The sequence below is a fragment of the Blennius ocellaris genome, assembly GCF_963422515.1.
Source record: "Blennius ocellaris genome assembly, chromosome: 14".
NCBI lineage: Eukaryota > Metazoa > Chordata > Actinopteri > Blenniiformes > Blenniidae > Blennius > Blennius ocellaris.
Window position 1 is genome coordinate 21808591 of NC_137663.1, and position 19454 is coordinate 21828044.

The 19454-nt window shown below is 41.9% G+C and overlaps 1 protein-coding gene across 2 annotated transcripts in view; it reads left to right on the forward strand.

Annotated features, from left to right (window-relative positions):
- Positions 1 to 1665: 1665 nt before the first annotated feature.
- nlgn2b (neuroligin 2b) overlaps positions 1666 to 19454 on the forward strand; it is a gene marked incomplete at both ends in the record, with an annotated part of 48826 nt that continues 31037 nt past the window's right edge. The window contains 2 exons of one of the 2 annotated variants that reach the window (XM_080508268.1): positions 1666 to 2182; positions 12627 to 12680. In XM_080508268.1, coding sequence (XP_080364394.1) covers positions 1666 to 2182; positions 12627 to 12680 — 571 coding nt within the window. The remainder of the gene's footprint in view (positions 2183 to 12626; positions 12681 to 19454) is intronic. The other variant, XM_080508269.1, reaches the window with a different exon arrangement.

The following is a 19454-nucleotide window of genomic DNA, read 5'->3' on the forward strand; positions in this document are numbered from 1 at the left end:
CCGGACAACTCGTCCACGGATGAGATTTACATACTATTTCTAATTGATATTTTATATAGTTTCCATGTATCTAGTATATGTCAATTTATATTTAGTATAGTATCATGTGGCTTTGTTTCTTTGTACACATACTCCCCCCAACCCCTTGTGCTGTGCATGCATGTTCCAGCTCATGTTTTTAGAATATAGTCCATAATCCTTCCAAATGTGTCAAATATACTTTGAAATCCAATCCCTCAAATCAATAATGCTGGGAAAAAAAATAGTAGTAGACGAGTTGTCTGGGGTTGCAGTTTAGTGGACGAGTTGTCCATTCACTGGTTTTCTCTGGCTACCCCAATTCCACGTTATCAAAATTATCTGCTGGTCAGGCTTTTTTTATAATTTTTTTTTTTTTTAAAGGTTGTTGAGGTTGATTCAAAAGCTGTAAGAAGGTGGTAAATGAAAAATGTCAATGTTATTTGTATACCTTTCAAATCCTTGCAGCCTGAGATTGTAATGAAGAGTAATCTTTTGAATGCATTACAGATTTTTTGTATATATACAATAAAATATGCAAGTGGAAAAGTGTAGAACTATGTATTTAACACCAACTCAGAGGGTCTCTGGGCATGAATAGACATTTCACAAAATCACAATTTCACTGTGCTGCCTGCTCTAGTCCCTTTAATACTTTATATTCACAAATATATGATATATAAGTAGATGATTTTAGTGCAGTAGTCCAAGCTTATTTCTAAGTTTTGATTGAAGAATTCATTGGAGCCCTGGTGACTGATAAAAGCTGAATTTTGCATATTGCTCTCTTCGTACGTGTGTGTGTGTGTGTGTGTGGTTTCATTGCAAGAACAACCAACAGCACCAACTTATTGGCCTGGCATGTTAACAACATCGTTTTCAGTGTCTCTGCCATTTCTGTGCAAACAGACATCCGTTTTAAAAAGTTGCTGTTCAAACACAAACCTTTTCTGAAAAGAAAATGTCAAAACAATGCTTTACTATTGAAATGTTGTCTTATAAACAAAGCCTATATCAAGATTTACCATTTGCTTCAATTTAAAACAATGTAAATAGCAAGTTATGAGTGAAGATTTGAAGGTTATGGCTTTTCTTTTTTTGCCTGTGGATCTAATAACCAACATTATAGGTAGACTGAGTGTGGGGTGAAATGTGGTTCAGGTTCTGTGAAAGGACATTCTCAAACTCTCACTCTCACACTTTGAATCCCCCTGCTTTATATTGCACAGATCCCATTTGTATTAAAGTGCCAGCTCTTTGTTGAGTTAACGGACACTTCATCTTAGCTAAAATCAGCTCACCCACGGTGTCCCCTCGTGTCTTTTTCAAAGCACTGACAGGGCTTCGAGCCCATCTATCCACATACACTTTCTGAATCTTGCAACCTGTCTCTGTCTTCCAGGTTTAATTGGCGTCCCAACTGCAGCTTTGGACCCATTAGGAGCTCCTCAGAGGAAGACGAATGAGACCAGAGAGTCACTCTGAGAATGCGACCCGTCCCACAGCCGCACCATGTCACCCTAGGAGCTCTGTTAACCCGTCCCCTTCCTCCACTCCTCGTTTCGCCTTCCCATGACCCACTGAGTTTGTGATCCCCCCCCTCTCCCCTCCCTACCCTCCTCTGCTCCCAGCTTAAGTCCCAGTGATATGAGTGGAAGAGCTTTTCTTTTGGACATGTTGTTTTTTCCCCTCAATGCTGCCGGCCACCACGGCTACGGTGGCAAGCGCCATTGCACTTCTCAGCAGGTTGCGAATCACTGTCTGGTGTGGCTCTGGGGACTCGTGCTGCACTCGACCCTTTCCTCGTGTCAACGAGTTGACCTGAAATACCCCACCGTGTCCACCAGTTACGGAAAGGTCCGCGGGATCAGAAAGGACCTCAACAACGAGATCCTGGGCCCGGTGGAACAGTATTTAGGCGTGCCATATGCCACAGCACCTGTCGGCGAGCGTCGCTTCCAGCCCCCCGAAGCCCCGGGCTCCTGGCAAGAGATCCGCAACGCCACCCAATTTGCACCCGTGTGTCCGCAGAACGTGCACGGGGTTTTACCCGAGATCATGCTCCCGGTGTGGTTCACGGACAACCTGGACGCTGCAGCGACGTACGTCCAGAACCAGAGCGAGGACTGCCTTTACCTCAACATTTATGTGCCCACTGAAGACGGTGAGTCTGAGAGGGAACTCTTAATGATGCATACATGAGGGAAAGTGATGTTTCTGTGCCTGCTGGGGAGCCGACGCTTCCCACAGGGGTCACTCTAAGACTGACATCCTGTGTCTGTCAATGTGAACACTTATAGATTGTTTTGCATCGAGCTCGCAGGGAGAAAATTTGTTTGTCTTACAACAGTTTCACAGTGTGAGAACAGCTTGTACTTTGCTAATCATTTTGCAAATTTAATTTCACTGTTGGAGCTCCCCAGAACGGTGTCATTTTAATAAGTTAGTTAAGATTATATTCTGCGGAAGAGGAGCTGCTAATGTAAGCCAACGTGCACCCCAGAGATGATCAAAGCGTCTCTTCTGAATATTTCCCTCCACTAATGCCCCTTTAAATGACTATTGATTATGGAGTCTAATCATGTTAATGTACATACTGCAGCAAAATCACATATGCAGTGTTCTTCATGCTAATGATCTGCCAAGCAGTTAGACACACTTTACTTTTAAGTCTCATATTTTATTCATTTAAACACAATGGCAGATATTTAAAGATAATATCACACATTTTTTTTCTATTAGTTTTAACTCCCTAATATTTAGCTCAACCACAGCTAATATGCTTAAGTTATCCATGAAAAATCACCATTTTGTAAAATATTCATCTCTTGCATGAGCACTGTAGTCATGCTAAAGGTCAAAAATATATATTTTTTTTAGTTAAATGCATATCAATGCATCATTAATAATATTAAACAACAGCCATGATGTCATCCTAAGGGCAATCTTGTAAGCAACAGTTGTAACAGTGACTGTAACAACTTAGTTTAGTCATGCAGTACCCATTTCTGCCACAAGGTGGTGTATTGAGTCGGGAAGGGTTAACCCGAAATTAGATGAAACCCTTAGATACTTCACATGATGCAGATCTCGACCTCGAAAGAGAAAAGAATATTCGGCATGTCTCTTACATTGTACTGGCTTTTATATTTTCTTCCATCTTTTAAGAAAAAGAGGAGATTCTAACTTTCCATCTTGCCATTATTTTACCTACTTTATCCAACTTGCAGCCTGATTCCACTTAACTATAGGTGAAAAAGTACACCCATTACAAGGAAAACACAGACACTATTCACATACATCTATCTTCAATTCACCGATTCACTGATCTCAAATGTGTATTTTGGACCTGTCCCTACACTGAAAAACATATCTTTTTTTTTTTTTTAATGTCATAATAGCATGCCATTATTCTTATTTCACAATTAGTGTGAAGCGCTCTGTATAAATTACAAGCATTAACTGGGAATGCACACAACCAATCATTGGTGTCAGTTTGTTTTGGCTCTGAAATGAAAAATTCAGAGTTGCCTTTAAAATGACATTTTTACAGATCTGACAGTCCCGTCTACCTCTGCTTTAATCCAGCCTAAAGGTTTAATGCTTCACTGCATGAAAAAAGTTTTTAAAAAAATTGGCCGCGTGTTCAAAAAAAGCAACGTGCGCGTGTATTGCAGGCTCGCATCTGTCAGCGGGCTGTCACGAAAACAGTATGCATAATATATTATTCCACTACAGGACTGACTTGATGTGCTTTCCTCTCCATCCAGGTGGAAACAATCATTAGCAGATGTTGCAATCAGTCAAGAAAGATGAACAGTTCCACCATAGTAGATTCTATTATTTCTAAATTTACTGATTGACATTGTTAATGTTTAAGAAGAGCAAACTCGCCCATTTTATCATTTAATTCAGTTAACTTTTTAACTTTTCGGCTTATTATACGGTAATAAGATCTTGCTGAAGGTCTTGCTTTTATACAGGAAAACAGCTGTAAGTCTGCTGTCTCCCTTTGTTTTAACAGTTACTGTATCAATTAAATCCAGGTTCAAGGTGAAGGAGCCCCTCATAAATCCTGAACCAGCTCAGACGTCTTCATCGCAACATTAAAGATGTCCGGCTGTACCAAACATGAACATCCTCTCACCGCCTGTGATGTATTTGCCGCTGGAGATAAACATCAGCGTACTTTAGACAGGGCTTTGCAGTCTGCAGGTTTGTAGAAGCTACAGTTCAGCTCACATGTCACAGCAACACTGCAATAACACAACTGTGTTCACTTTATTGAGACGTCACAAAAATGACAAGTAATGCTTACGAATGCAGTTATGTTTAAGAAAATCACAGCAGTCATGTACAAATTGTCTGTAATTTTGAGTCAACGGATTAAAACCGACTGGTAACTGATCTGAGTGATATGAAAGTTTATTGAAACTGTTTCTTCACAAACCTGTACACTAATGCTATAATTCCTATTCAGCAAGCACATTCATTGATGTCGACATCCACATGGAGAACATGCAAACCACACGGAAGCCTCCCACTTGTTAAAATCCACAGTGAAAACTACATTTCTTCAGCATAAATATCATTTCTCGGTAACTCCGTTAATGCAAAACGTCCTCTCAGTTTCTTCTCCAGCAGTGAAATCAAGCGTCTCTAGGAAGACCTTATTCAGGCTCAGTGTCGGTGTGGTTTTAACAATATGGAGCATGGCACGTGCAGCCAGCAGCTGTCAGCGGGCTGTAAACATGCTACACGATGAGTTCATTAGCAGCAAGGGCAGCTCGTCCTCACTCCACAACACTGTTTCTTGTGGAAATGTCATGTTCGCCATTTCCCCGTAGACTAGAAAACTAGGCTTCGCCAACCAAGCTCACATGGCCTAAACATTTTCACTTCAAGATTACTGTCCAACCTCAAAGCAAGTTCGATTTTATTATAATTATTAGACAATTAAAACTCGGTATGCACCTATGCAATACTTTTCTAAACATAACCCTGTTTTTGCCCTCCTGGGGTGAAATTAGTTGAAAAGTGAGGATCACTATTATGCAGAACGTCCACCTCCTCGTAGGCTACCTGAATCTAGTTTTTGCATTAATGATCCTGTGGAGAGTATTTGAGAAAGCAGATGGGCAGGTAAAAGAACACAGGATCAAAGTATAACTTTGGCTGCGAGGCATATGCTGCTGATGGTCGTAAGCAAGACTAATGATAAAATGTTAAAATGCATATGATTAATAGGCTCACCTGAGAGTTGCCTGGGAAAAAAAATACACATGTTTATGTAATACCACTGCTCCTAATATATGAAGTCTGATTTGTGGATTAGTGTAATGTATTATATTGCAGTGGTATATGTTAATACTACAATTTATCTGAGTGATATCACCATAGCAATACAAACAAATACAAAAACATTACTTGTAATTACCAGAGGAATATATTAGTGGTTGCTTTTATTTGTTGTGTACAGAGAGAAACCAAAGTACGAGCGATCAAAAAGATAATTGGTATACGTGTATGTGCCTGAGTTGAATGAGCACTTATCGTTTTGTTGTATAGACACTACACATCACATTCTCACAGAGAGGATGATGTAGAGCCTCCCGTGTTATTCCCAGTGGAGAAGGTGTGCAAATGAGTGAGACTGATTTTACATGTAGCCCTGTCTGCTTGTCAGAATCTGTCACTTATTGTCAGGGGTCACTGCTTACACAAGGCCGATGCCGTCCCCGAGGATGAGTTTTGCCTTGTGTGTGAGGAGAAAATGGAACGTGGAGGCGAGTGAAGAGCCCCTGAAATCAAATAAATTTTTCACAGCCTGGAGTTGTTACGGGCCGGCACATTGTTTACATTTTGCGGTTATCGCAGATAGAGCAGCTTTAAAGCTCCAGTTAAGGAGCTCAGTATATATTTATGGCGTTAAATTTTCACATTGAAGAACAGTACGTCAAAATATCAGCTACTCTGGGACTATTAGGGCAAGGTTCCAGGTTGGACTGACATTGCACAGGCTGATTTGAACATAGTCACTCTGACTAAAAGGCTGTTTTCTGTATTTAAACAAGATCTTGGCCTTGACTGCATTAACTAAAGCAACAAAATTTATAGCGGCCCCTGGTGGTGGTAATGAATTTGAGTGAAGCTCTGTACAGAGCTGAGGGAGGGATACAAAACAGGATAAACAGCCTCTGTCAAGGCAAGTTGGGTGAGACCAATTGTGAGTTCACGTAGCTGGAAACTCGGAAAGTTAACAATTAGGTATGTTCACTTAATAACCAACAGCCAAAAAGTCAGTCCCACAAAAATCTGATTTGCACATCGATCTGATCACTTTATTTAGTGTCCATGTAACTGGTGCAATCTGATCTCTCCATCAAAAGGTAGTCAGAGTTACAAACAAAAGTGACCATGTTAATATTGCTAATGTTAATATGATATTCAGCATGATCACTGTCACAAGTAGTTACAGTACTTGTACACATATTTACATCAGACTATGATCAAGTCCATTTCTTTTGCTAATATTAGCCAAACAGAGACTGTATTTCGGTCCACTATTTTCCTAATGTTTCTAAGCCTAGTTCTGTTGGTATCTGAATCTAGTGCACATGCTTCATCCTGACGCCATTCAAACCAAGGCAAGAAGATATTCGGTTGCCGACCCTCCCTTTAAATGTTCTGTCCAGCTCAGGATTAGTGTTTGTAAATATGCTGCAGGGACGGCGTTGTGCACACGGAAATATCCCGACCCCTCTGACCCGCTGACTTTTCTTCAAGTGCCACCAGCAGCGTGACATTTGTGTTTTTTTGGGGGGGAAAACATGTCTGAACAGGAGTTGGGTTGATTTGCGTGAAAATCGGTAGAGACAATCATGGTTTTGAGAGGACATATCCATTAGCAATCCCAGGGTTTTCCCTCTTCTGCCACCAAGAAGTTCATAATTGCTGGGAGATTTGCTTGCTGGAGGATTTGGTGCTATTATCCACTCACAATCTTGGTTTGTGCAGGGATTATTTTTATTTTTTTTAATATACTGTATATACATCCAAATAAATTGACATTGCTTTTGTACTCAACTGTACACTAAGCTTTTTTAGCTACGGTACTAAGTTTATTTTCAAGTGATGGTCAACAGTGTATAAAAGATAGATGTTGACGCTGCGCTGGGCTTTGTTTGGCAGCGAGAAGTTGCATTCCCACTCACAGCGGATGTAGGTGGGCCAAAATGAATTGGCAGCCCGGATTCATACACGGCCCAGATCAAAATGTTTTGGGTGCCAGATCTGTCCGGCACGACTCGATCTTAACACATTTCATCTCCAGAGTACAACATTACGCATTATCCTCCCGTTCCCGCTGAAGTCATGCACCCACTGTCTGCTTTATCTATTTCATACCCAGAAATACTCACGCCGGCCGTGTTCTCACTGCTATTCTTTGGACAAAAAGAAATTCACAGCTCCATTTTCTTCCTGCATCTGTTCACCCCTCCTGCTCTCTCTCCTCCCTGAAACCATCCCTGCCTCGTCTCCTCTCCGCTCTCCTCGCGCCTCCATCTTTATGCAGATGGCGGTAGAAAGGGTCACTGTTCTGAATGCAAATGAGCTTTAGTGCCCTTCCCCATCAGGCCACTGTGTAGCCCACAACTCCTTCAACTCAAATGGAATCCAAATAACTTTTTATAATAATGTAAATAACACAAATGGGCTTTCCGACTGAACAGTGAGTTTTACGCTCTTCTTTGGTCTCTTTCCCGTTTCTTACCTCCGACGTTTCAGCCCTAACTCTCATTTGTGGTCAGGCTGTTAGGCAAGAGTGGTGTCTCACCGCATTCCTATTTCCTCAAGACACTCCCCAGCCAAGGGCTGGAGATTCTTCATTTTTATTACCGCGAGAGCAGCCATTTACAGTGCTCTTTATTAAAAACCATATTTCAGGAGGCAGGACAGTGGAGGCAAGGATGGAGCTGGAGGCTGAGTGTGTGGGGGGGGACGCAGTGGAAGAGATGGAGAGCAAATGGATAGAACTGCATGTGCTGGAAGTGTTGCCTGGATGCAGAAGGGGGTTGGGATGGGTTGAACTGAAGCTGTGTCTGACACCTTGTCAAGCAGACAGGCCACCACAGACATGACATAGTGCAGCTTCATCCCGTTTACTGCACTGAGGAAATGGAGAGGGACGGGAGACAGCTTGCGTTCCGGCCACTGGCTCACTGAACCGAACAGAAACGCTGTTGACTGAGAGATGGAGCTGCGTTAGGTCAAACAGCACTGGGAGGGTCCAAGCTAAATGTTCCTGCATAGTCCGTTGCATTTCACTGACCACTGTTCCATTACATCATGTGGCAGAAAGCAAATCAGCGGGAGCGTATGTGTTGGGATGGTTTGGAAAGATGTTTCCAGATCCCCTCTATTGGATGTTTTACCCTTTTGGCAACATGCAGCTTTTTCTATCACCCAAACATCAGTTGTGTTTGTTTTTGTTTTTTTTAAACCTTTGAAATCCATCAAATCCTAATCACAGCCACTTTATTACAGTGCCAGTCTTAACATATCAACCATTTTAGCCACAGTATACAAGCAGCATGCGGTATCTGTTTCTATAAAGGTGTGGCAGCACTGCATTAGCCACTAGATTACAATCAATCTACTGCAAACCAAGTCCAATTTGAAAAGCAAAACTGATAATGATTGATTCTGTCATTTATTGCAGTAATTAGATTACTTTGATTTTGTCGCCTCACTAACGTAACCGACTTGTTCAGTCAATCACTGGTGCCGAAGGGGAGATCTCCAACCATGTGTTGTTCGGTGAGATTGATGACTATATCTTTTTTTCCTCTTGAGACACCCACGTGTGCACAAGTTGGGTTTTTTTCCCCCTGAAATCCCTCAGCAGATACATTTACACTGCTGGTGCTCACATTTATGATGCCCAAAGGATTGTAGTGTATGAACTCATCCAGCAGGTCACAGCTTTCATTTGTTCTGGAAAATATCTCATCAATCATATTGGTACAATTCCAATGACTTATAGGTGATGCCATGACTTTTCTTGTCAACACCAAATGAGGGCTCGAGTAGTTTGACTCAAGTGGTCACAATGTGTTACCTGAGGCTGGGATGGGGACATCAGAGTGATCTGATTACCCCCTCCACAAAAAAGCACTTGCAGCATTTTGACACAGTTTGTCTGCCTCTGCATACAAATTGCTATAAAGAAGATTTATTTTATGCTGCATATGAAATGCAAGCAATATATTTGGCCATATGGAATTTTTTCCTTTGGAATCCAAAAGTTTAAATAACCAAACTGCATATGTTTTTTTTAAATCATGTTTTTTTAAATCATGGAGATGTCTTTGCTACAGGGACCTAACCATACGTGTAATTCCTTCATTTTTTTCCCCATATACCCCCCCCCCCCCCCCCCCCCAGTATTTTTCTATTTGGTCCTCTTTAAACTTCAGGCTCTTTAAACCATTTTTCCTAACTCATACCAGTAATACCCTGCTCCTCCATTGCTGGATTACAGTGCTGTGGTGCAGTTATAGATTCAGATGGTGGATAAGATCCTTCCATCTGGTTTTCTTTGATTCACAATCAAATTCTGCTGGCAGTGAGTAGGTGATAGCAAACTCCCCTCTTTTGCAGTGAGCTTCGGCCGCTGTTAGTGATTGATTGACAGTGAATGACCGGCATTTGGGTTGTCAGGGAGATTTCATGAGTGGTTGATCCCACAAACACTGTTTGACTATTCAGACATTTAACACTTTCCTTCTGATTGTTTTGCTGATCCCCTGACAGCCTACATGTTGGTCGCATTCTCGTCTCACTCTGAATTTGCATGTTCTCCCTATGCATGTGGATTTTGTAAGAGTGTATTCCACCCATGGTCCAAAAATAACCGCGTGTTTAGGGTTAATTGGTCACTCTAGAGTTTACATCTGGCTCATGACAGCACTGTTCTTTCATCAAAAATGAGCCATAAGCTTAGGTTAAAGGTGTGAAGTGCAATTACGATTCACACCTCTCTTTGTTGTCATATTTACTGCTATTTAACACATAAACAATGATATAAAAACAACATGGTAGTTTACAAGTAAACACATTTATTGCATTTATGACAATCAAAGGAGCTGAAATACAAACTAAATACACAAGGGAAATCTCAAATAACTGATGTTTTTACTTAATTTAGTGTTATTTATATCAAATAATAATTAAACTTGAGTATTAAAATGATGAGTATTAAACGTATTGAAATGAACAAATGTTTTCATGGGGACATACAGGAAAGTTGTAATGATTATTTCTTGTGTACTTACACATGAATTGGGATGGATGAACCCTTGGAATGGTGATTTACTTCCTATTTATTAACTTCACTGTCTTGTTATGCTCCTTCATGTTGTTTTTCCACTACCGTAGGTCAGAGCTCATTGACCGCATCAAACAGACAAATGAATGTGCGGCCTGGAGTTAAATGCATGTCGACGATCCGTCTACTCACGCATGTGTAGAAGAGTATTTACTTTGGCCGTGGTGCACGCTAAGTGACTCTGTGTACCACTGTTGTGTAAACAGACCCCCAAAATGCGACGAAAGTTTTTATATTCGTTTTCACTTGAAAGCGTCGTATAACTGGAGCCTAAATTGCTCGTAGGTTTGGCTGTGTGAGTGAGTGTCTGTCACTCTGTTTGCAATCTGTCGGACGTACCGTCGCTGCAAGCATAGTCTGCTCAACCTTCTCAGGCGCCTTTTGGACGGAGTGGTACAGAAGATGACTGCATCTGCTTTTCTGAAGTCCCTTTCATTCAAAATGTTGCACTTTGTGACGTGGACCTCAGATGTCTCTGTGATTGGATGTGTTTTCGAAGCTAATATTAGCACGCTGACCTCAGAAGGCGAAAATAGATACTCAATCTTACACACGTGACGGTGGAGTCCGACTCTGCTCGGCAAAGTGCAGTCCTCATCCTCACACACAGCTTGGCTTTTTTGTTTGGCATTAGGGGCTGATCTGAAACCCGAGTCGTTTCCATTAGGCGGCAAGGTGTGGTTTTAGAGTGGTTCTAAGCGAGGAAGTGCTGACAAGACAGAGGACTAATGTGCCTTTCCATCCATTACCGGTTTGTCTACCTGTCTGCTCTGTAGCCCCAGAACCAGCGGCTGTACCATCTCCCCGCCATTGGCAGTAAGTGCTCTCTGGATCAGGCGCCTGCATGGTGGTCCTCTGATGATGCGGCAAATCCATTCAGCATCGATCCCTTCCCATTTAGACCGAAGATAAACATTTTATATGAGGAAACCATATTCGTGCAGACGGATGGGTGAAAATGCAGCATTGTAATGGCGGAGTGCAGTGAAGCCGTGCATCTCCGTTGTCAATAGGCGCAAAGCACTATGAAAAGGGAATGCATGCCATCATTTCGCTGTGAGGTTTCCAGCAGAATGGTAGAAACAGACATGTCAGCAGCACGCTGCCAGAGTGATAAACCCCTTGGCAGCCCAACGTTGAGGTTTTTTTTTTTTTGTTGTTGTTTTTTTTTTAACTGTAACGCCTCCCCACAGGCGAGCAAAGGGGAGGATGCTGCCGGCTGGGTATAAGTAGGACAGCAACAGATGATAAGGACACCTTTAGCATGCCTTGTGTGGCATGGGGACTTTTAACACGTGTGTGTGTCTGCAGTGTGGAGGGGCGTGTGTCTGTGTGAACGTGAATGTATTTAATGACTTCCTTGAAGACATGTAGACAGAGGACGACACCAAACCCAGTGGTAATTGTTTGCTGATGGAAAGCCCCGCTGACAGAAACCGAGAAAAAAAACAAATTAATGGGATCCTTATCAGTTAAGACTTACAGAGGTTGACACGCCAGGGCATTGGTTGGTCAGTGTGATAAATGCTTGTTATTGGCTCTGCCCTATGGAGCATTTAACTGGCGTAACCATTAAAGCTTAATGTGGGGCGCCTCTTTGACCTTGATGAGAGGAATCCTGTCACGAGCCGCCGTGGGCGGCGTAAATATCAAAAACAGCTCCCTCTTTGCTAATTTGGTCAACAACTCTTGCATTTCAGGTTGCATACGTCACCACACAGGGTTACATTCTCTCAGAAGTGTGTGTCTCTTCATTGTTGCATGTGGTCTACATCACTGTCCTGAGCTAGGGTGGGACACACAGGATCTTGGCATTCCTCAGCTTTTTTTTCCCTTTCTTTCTTTCTTTCTTTCTTTTTTTTTTAAGACTGAAAAGAGTGATGGCTTGATTCTGTTCATTGATTTTTCTTTACAAAGCAGCAGTGTGTCAGGAGTGATTGGGAGAAGGGCTGAGGAGCGGCGGCCTCTTGGGTCATTTACGAGGCGGCCCTTCACTCGGTCCTAAGCAGTTAAAACAGATGAGTTGGAGGTTATCTTTTTAAGAAAACAGTGTTTACTCCTTGTACACAGCCAACTAGTGAAACAGAGCGTAGCGCGTCATAGTTTGGTTAATTTTCCCTTTGAATCCTTTCTTGTGTTTCTCTTTCTTCCACTCCTCATGCAATGTTTCTGAATATTCTCTTTTGTGTCTCCTCTCCTCCTTGTTTCTGAACCTCAGGTCCACTCACAAAAAAACAAGACGAGTCTACAATGAACAGACCCAGGGATGAAGGTATTTTAATTGCATGAATTTTTTTTTCCTCCTCCTGCTCCACTTTTTACACTCCATGGGGAATATGGTGCTTACATCTGTATTAATAATCATCTTAGAGTCATCGCTCTATGTGCACACTACATTATCCATTGTTAACTGCCTCTATTGGCGCTCAAATCTGTCATTTCTTCTCAAAGGCACGCATTTAGTTAAAAAAAAGCGACGGGAAAACTGATCGTTCTCTATTTCCAACCCCCTCGCAAAGACTGCTTTTTGGTTCCTTGTGTGAAAGAGCTAATTGACTTTCTTTTCTCAGCTGCTATGTGGTGGATCAACCACATGCTGATGCTTCAGCTATCCTGTCTGATGCATCACTGAAAATCAATACCCAGTGCTTTGGCTTTCACCTGCACATATTTTCTGCTTCTTAGGTTTTGGGAGATTATTCCTATTCATAGTGCTATTGGGCTTTGCCTCGGCCTTTATTTTTCCAGTCCCCGTATACACGAAGGGTTTTCTGCCTGTTTCTGCCATTGCTCAACATTTTAAAGTTCACTGCAGCCCAAAAAGCAGATGCTGCCGCTTCGCTTTTACTGATGCAACCGAAATCTGTACAGACAGCATGTGCTTCTGTTCCTCTACATGCGCCCCGACGTACTGTATATTACATGGCAGATCCACCATCGTCCGGGCGTATGCGCGCATGTGCATATCTCCGTGGGAATGCATGTGCTTTAATTTGTGCCTATGTGCATGCACACTTCTTGTTTTTTTTTTTTTGTCTTCATCTTATTTTTCTGCTGCATTTTGAGCTGTGTGCTATTTGGGTATTGAATTCCCCCTCTCCGTTGCATCTCTAATTGCTCTGGTTTAAAAAGAGACAGATGTAGCTAATCCAATTGTGTGGTTTTCTTAACGGTGGAAAAACAGAGGGAAGGATTCACACAGGATTGTGGAGAGGAGCTGAATGATAGAATAGAGATGAAAGAAAAGAAAAAGACGAGCACCGGGGAGGGCAATGGTGGGGGGGTGGGTGGGGGGTGGGCAGAAAATAGTCATAATGAAGACAAGTGTATGATGAAATGACATTTATCAGGCTTTGAAAACAAGAGAGATGTGGGGAAAGAGAGAGAGTGAGAGGTTGGATTGGTAGGAGATCGGTTAGGGCTTGACATTTATGCCAACACCTGATGGATCTTGACAACATCAGGAGGGCTGTGGTGCGACTGAAGCATGAATCGAACACGAGATCCTAAGCCGCGATGCAGCTCCATCTACGCCTCGTTCCCTGAGAGCTGTTGGGAAGACGCTGCATTGCCGGGCGATGGGTTTGAAAAAAATATTCGAGTGCTGAGTCAGCCAAAGAAACTTGAACGCCCCCAAATCAATTGAGATTTCCATGCGAGAGTGAATGAGAGAGGGACCGCAGCAATAAAAACGCAGGCAGTTTCTGGTTGGGAGGGAAGACGTTGCTTTGAGAATGGGTGTGCGAGAGGGGAGGTGGATATTGAGGAGGATGGTATCAGGTTAGACGGAAAGGAGAGGAGTGAATAATGTGCCAGTGTGTTGGAGGCCGGCAGGAAAGACAATGAGCTCCTTGTTGGCCTTATATGCCTTGGATTTGGTCTGAGTGGAACCCCCTGCGCCCCCTAATCACCTCCCTGTTTGTGTCCAAAGTCTTTGAGTCCTTGTGCTGTTTCCCCTCGCTTGCAACGCGCATGCAGCCTTGCCACCTCCTTTTTTGATTGGACGACAGTAAATCTTGTGAAAATCACGTGATGTGTTTAGTTGTGATTGCATAAACTGGACACCCCCCCCCCAATTTTTTTTTTTTTTTATTAAAAAGCAAATATATTCCATCCAAATATTTAAAAAAACAAAGAGACTAAAATCTAAACGGCTTTCCATTGTGGCAGATTAGATCAGGAGTGTCAAAATAACTTCAGGTTCACATACAGCCCCATTTTCATCTTGAGTGGGATGGACTGGTGAAACAGTGCCATAATAACCTTGAAATTGATAGTGAAATGTCCAAAAAACACCTAGAAGCCTTTTCCATGCATGTTTTTCCAAACTCATACTGACATTATGGCTTAGAGGCAAATGCTAGCTTGGTAGCAGCAAGAAGCAATGACTTAATATCAAATTATTAAGTGATAAAGGTCAGAAGTAAAATCAGATAATATATTTTCATATTAAAATGGAAGATCTTTCTGCACATTTCTCATGCAGGTTTCTATTATAGAGCCATAAATGCCTTTATTACCAGGATTTGTTCATGGCTAACAAATATTCACACTGAATGTTTTATGAATTAGTCAAAATTACAGACTATATTAACATGAAGGATAACCTCAAGTCCTACTTATATCAAGTCAAATATTTCTTTCTATTATGCTATTTGAATGGCAATAGAAGATTCGTAATGTAACAATTCATCATTTTAATATCACAAGTTGATGCAAGCGAGTCCAATGCGTCGTTGGCACCCGTCATTCAAAAGTTGCTTAATTAATTCATACTTGCTGTAACATTTTAGTCATTTTAGGCAAGCATGGGCCATTTGTTGGGCTTTGTCAAAAAATGAATACTTTTTACATATGCTCTATATAGAAGCTTTAATATAGAACCTACTTTTTCAGTATATGTATCTACAATAAACCTCATGTACACTACTACCAACAGATGGTAGATTAAGATTCTAAAGGTCAAGGGTGCCAAACATAAGGCCAGTGGACCAAAACCTGCCCGCAAGAGGCTTCAATTCATCTCACCAAGCCACCAACCAAATAGTTGAAAAACTACAAAAACAACACTTTTTAAGTAAATTTCTTAAGAGTAGCAGACAAAACCCAACACTGAGCCTCAGATCATTGCAAGCAAAAGGCCTCAAAGCCATACTGGCAGGATGAGTTTGTACTAAAATTTTAGGAGATGTTTTGGGATATTTTCCTGTGTTTTACACCAGAAAGTATTATTAAAACTGGTTTTGAGACTGTATGAATTTTCTGTAGTAATTGTTGGTTTTTGTGAAACTATAGACATTTTGATCACGTATATCATGCGCCACAACAAAAAAGAACTTTAAAGTTTAAACTTAAATATTATTATGGCAATATTTTACCAGTCTGACCCACTTGAGGTAATATTGGGCCAAATGTAGCACCTGAACAAAAATGTGTTTAACACCCAGGGTGTAGATCATTGGATGGTTTGATTAGCAGGAAAAGAGTCTACATTCATCGTGAAAGCCTTCACAGTCCCAATATTTGAAACAAAAAATGAACTCAAATGGGAGATTTTAGACCAAAGTGTCTCCACCAAAACAGCAAATGAGGGAATATCTTTTGGAAGAAGTGTGTTTACCGCTCTCGGTCACAGAGACTGTGGCCTCAAAGCTTAAGCCCATTGAAGCTGCTCTGGCAGCATGTGGCGGCCCAAAACCTTACTGACACTCTTTTATGTTGGGTTTTTTTTTTTTTTCCCCTCATAATTTTAGCTTAGAAAACCCCACCATTTGGCTCCAGGTTTTCAGAAGAAGCCAATGAAAGAACATTTCAGTGGTAAACTGTGGAGGCCAGCTCGATTAAAAAGAAAAAAGAAAAAAGCTCCTATTTAAATCAGTGCTCCAAGAATAAGCAAATAAACCAACCATCACACCCCAGAGCTTTCTCCTGATAACGGAGTAGTGAGGATGTATAAAGCAGGGCCGTGTGCTTTCTATGCAGACAGTCGTTTCAAACCTTGGTGGGGTGGCAACTTGCTGGAGGTCACTCCAACCCTTTAGTTCACATCGTTTCTGTCTCTCTGCTCTACTCGTATAAATGCACACAAATAATTCTGCAAAATACAAGAATTGTCATGATACAGGGTTTTACTTTCTGCAGAGTTGGTCCAACGCAGAAACAGAATGTTAAATCCAGCAACCTTTTTATATGACATTGGAAGTTGTTTTTTTTTTTACACGTTTTGAGTGTTTTACAGTCACAGCTGCAGTTCTATGTTCAGCCGGTGATCTACTTTGATTAAACATAAAGCTGATAAAGAAGGGAAAACCCTATTAAATATTAATTAAACAGTAACTAAATGGAAACTACATTGTTTTCTGCATACCTGCTGCTTCCTTGTAAACTTGAAATTTTTCTGAATCGACAACGCAAAAATGATGCCTTTTCACTTGAAATGTTGTGTAAACAGGGCCTGTCTTTTGCACTAAAGCCTATTTTATGATTTTAAATCATGACTATCACACGTTCAATAAATTGAATCCCAAACCTGCATTTTAACTTAACTTATAGATTGGTGCCATCGTTTCTGTTTAGAAATCAAAAAAATTAAGACATTTCATTCACTTGACTTGTAGGCAGCACATCCTGTGATAACTGATAATGTAATAATGTCCAATAACGTCACACCTACCAATAATGTAATAATTTGGATTTTTTTCAGTATAATAAAGCCAATAATGTAATAATGTGCAAATAATGTAATAGGATTTTTGTTCCATGATCGTAACAATATTTTCCAATAATCCAACAAGTTATTACATGATTAATGTAGCATTAAAATAATCTTGTCAAAATATGATAACTGCAGCCAAAAATGGAACAATAGATAAATCAGACTGAATTTCTTGGAAAGCAAAGCCTTTTTGCAGGTTTTGTGCATTTTACTTATCAGGTATAGAAGATGAGCACTTTTTCAATTATGGTTGCACTTTTTGCATTATTTGTTTCTAAACACCCTGTATCACTCTGATCCACTCAGGGCAAGCCCACCCTCATTTTAAAAAACAGTCGATAAACTTGATTATATTGACTCATTCCCTTCATTCTGTGATATATTTAGATTGAATTCAGCTTCACAATTGGCCTTTCAATTTTCCTTACTATGTTTTTCTTTCTTGTTTTTTCCCAGTTTTTTATCTCTTATAAACTGAGGTGGACTCCAATCGTATTCCAATCTGTGTGCTTTGTTAAAAGAGGAGCCAAGCTGCAGTGAAAAGGCTTGTTAAAGCATTTTAAATCCTGATAAATGACCTCGACTGATGTTACACAAGTCTGTGTCTGTTGGGGGCTGGAGACTACAAGTTTCTGACACTGTGGACTTAAAGAGCAAGTGATCTTATCAGACCTCTGTTGCCCAAGCCTCACCTCTGCTCGAGGCTATAGTGGCTCGAGGCTACTGGAGCCGATAGCAGTGGTCAAATGCGCGTGTCAGCGGTCTGCAATCTTCAGGCTCCATCGTCGGTTCCGAGAGTGTTAAAAAGCGACGTGCGGCACCGACTGAGAGCAAATGTGTTTACATCGCAAGAGGTGCAGGAACTTAACCGTGAAAAGAAAACACTCAACCGACCTCTTACATGGAGATGTATGTCAGCGCATAAGTTCCCTCTCTCTCTCTGAGGGTTTAATTTATGTCCTGAGTGTCGCTATGAGTGCGGCCGATGACGCCGGCTGCCACGTCACTCCTACTCTATACGGTCCTGGTAACGGCGAGATAATTGAACTTGTTTACATATCCTCCAGGAAATCAGCCGAGCTTCGGAGTATACACAGGAGACGGGGGAGAAAGAAAAAGGGAGCAGCATCGGGGGTGCACGGCTCAAAAATATTTCATTTGAAGCAGCCCGCTCGTGTCATACGTGTGATCCATAAAAGATGCCCGCATGTGTGAGGCCATATGTGTGATTTTACCCCCCCCTTTTTAGTTCAGTCCTGTGCGCGACGGTGAGTGACGCACCCAAGTGCATGTGTAACCTGAGATTCAGGTGGTGATGCAGGCGGGTGTGCAAATACGTGAGTAGAATTTGTTACCACGGCAACAGGCGTTCAGTGAGTCGGTGCGATGGAATGGTGCAGTTCTATTAGCGAGAGGCAGTTTCCATAGCGACTCAACATCGCAGCTGCCTATGCAAGAAAGTGTGTGTGTGTGTGTGTGTGTGTGTGTGTGTGTGTGTGTGTGTGTGTGTGTGTGTGTGTGTGTGTGTGTGTGTGTGTGTGTGTGTGTGTGTGTGTGTGTGTCTTGTGTGAATTTGAGTGTTCATTAGCGTAGCTCCCTATGTATGACTTGCTTTGTAACGTTTCATATGTTTTTCATCCTTGCTCTCGCGCTCTTTTTTTTTATGTGAACCTCCCATCTATTCCTCTCTACCCCCGTTCAGTTCTCTCACGCTGCCCTATTTTCATCTCCTTCCTCTCTCTGTCTTTGCCCCCCACCCCACCCATCCTCTATCCCTCCCCGGTTATCTCTCTTTCTCTCCTCTTATCTCCCCGTCTCCCCCATCTCTGAGTGCTGAAGCTCATCAGGGTAAACAGATGCTGTGGCTGTTATTTATGTTTCCACTTGGTCTGGCTTTCATACAAATTATCCACAGGCCCTGCACAGTGCAGACGCTCGAGCCTAACTGGGGCTGCACTGGCAGCTCTCTCAGCCTTATCCACACACAGACACTCAGACCGTACCACAGACGCTGCGAGGGTGAGGGGAGGGAGGGTGGAGGGAGGAGGTGGGCACACAAGGCTGACAGAGTGAACCATAGCAACACACTGATGGGCACAGAGACACCAATAACAACATGCCTGCACCATTTGCTCCACACATGGGGAATGACAGTTTGGGAAGGTACCATGCGCAGACAAGAGAGGGGAAGCAGACATCACAGAATCAAATATAGAGGACAGGCCCGGTGGGACAAACGCAAAATATATATTTTTTTCTTTTTTGAAGTTCAAAGTTTGTGAAAGTTTGCATACGTGTCGTATTTGAAGACTGCAGCATACACACATAGCA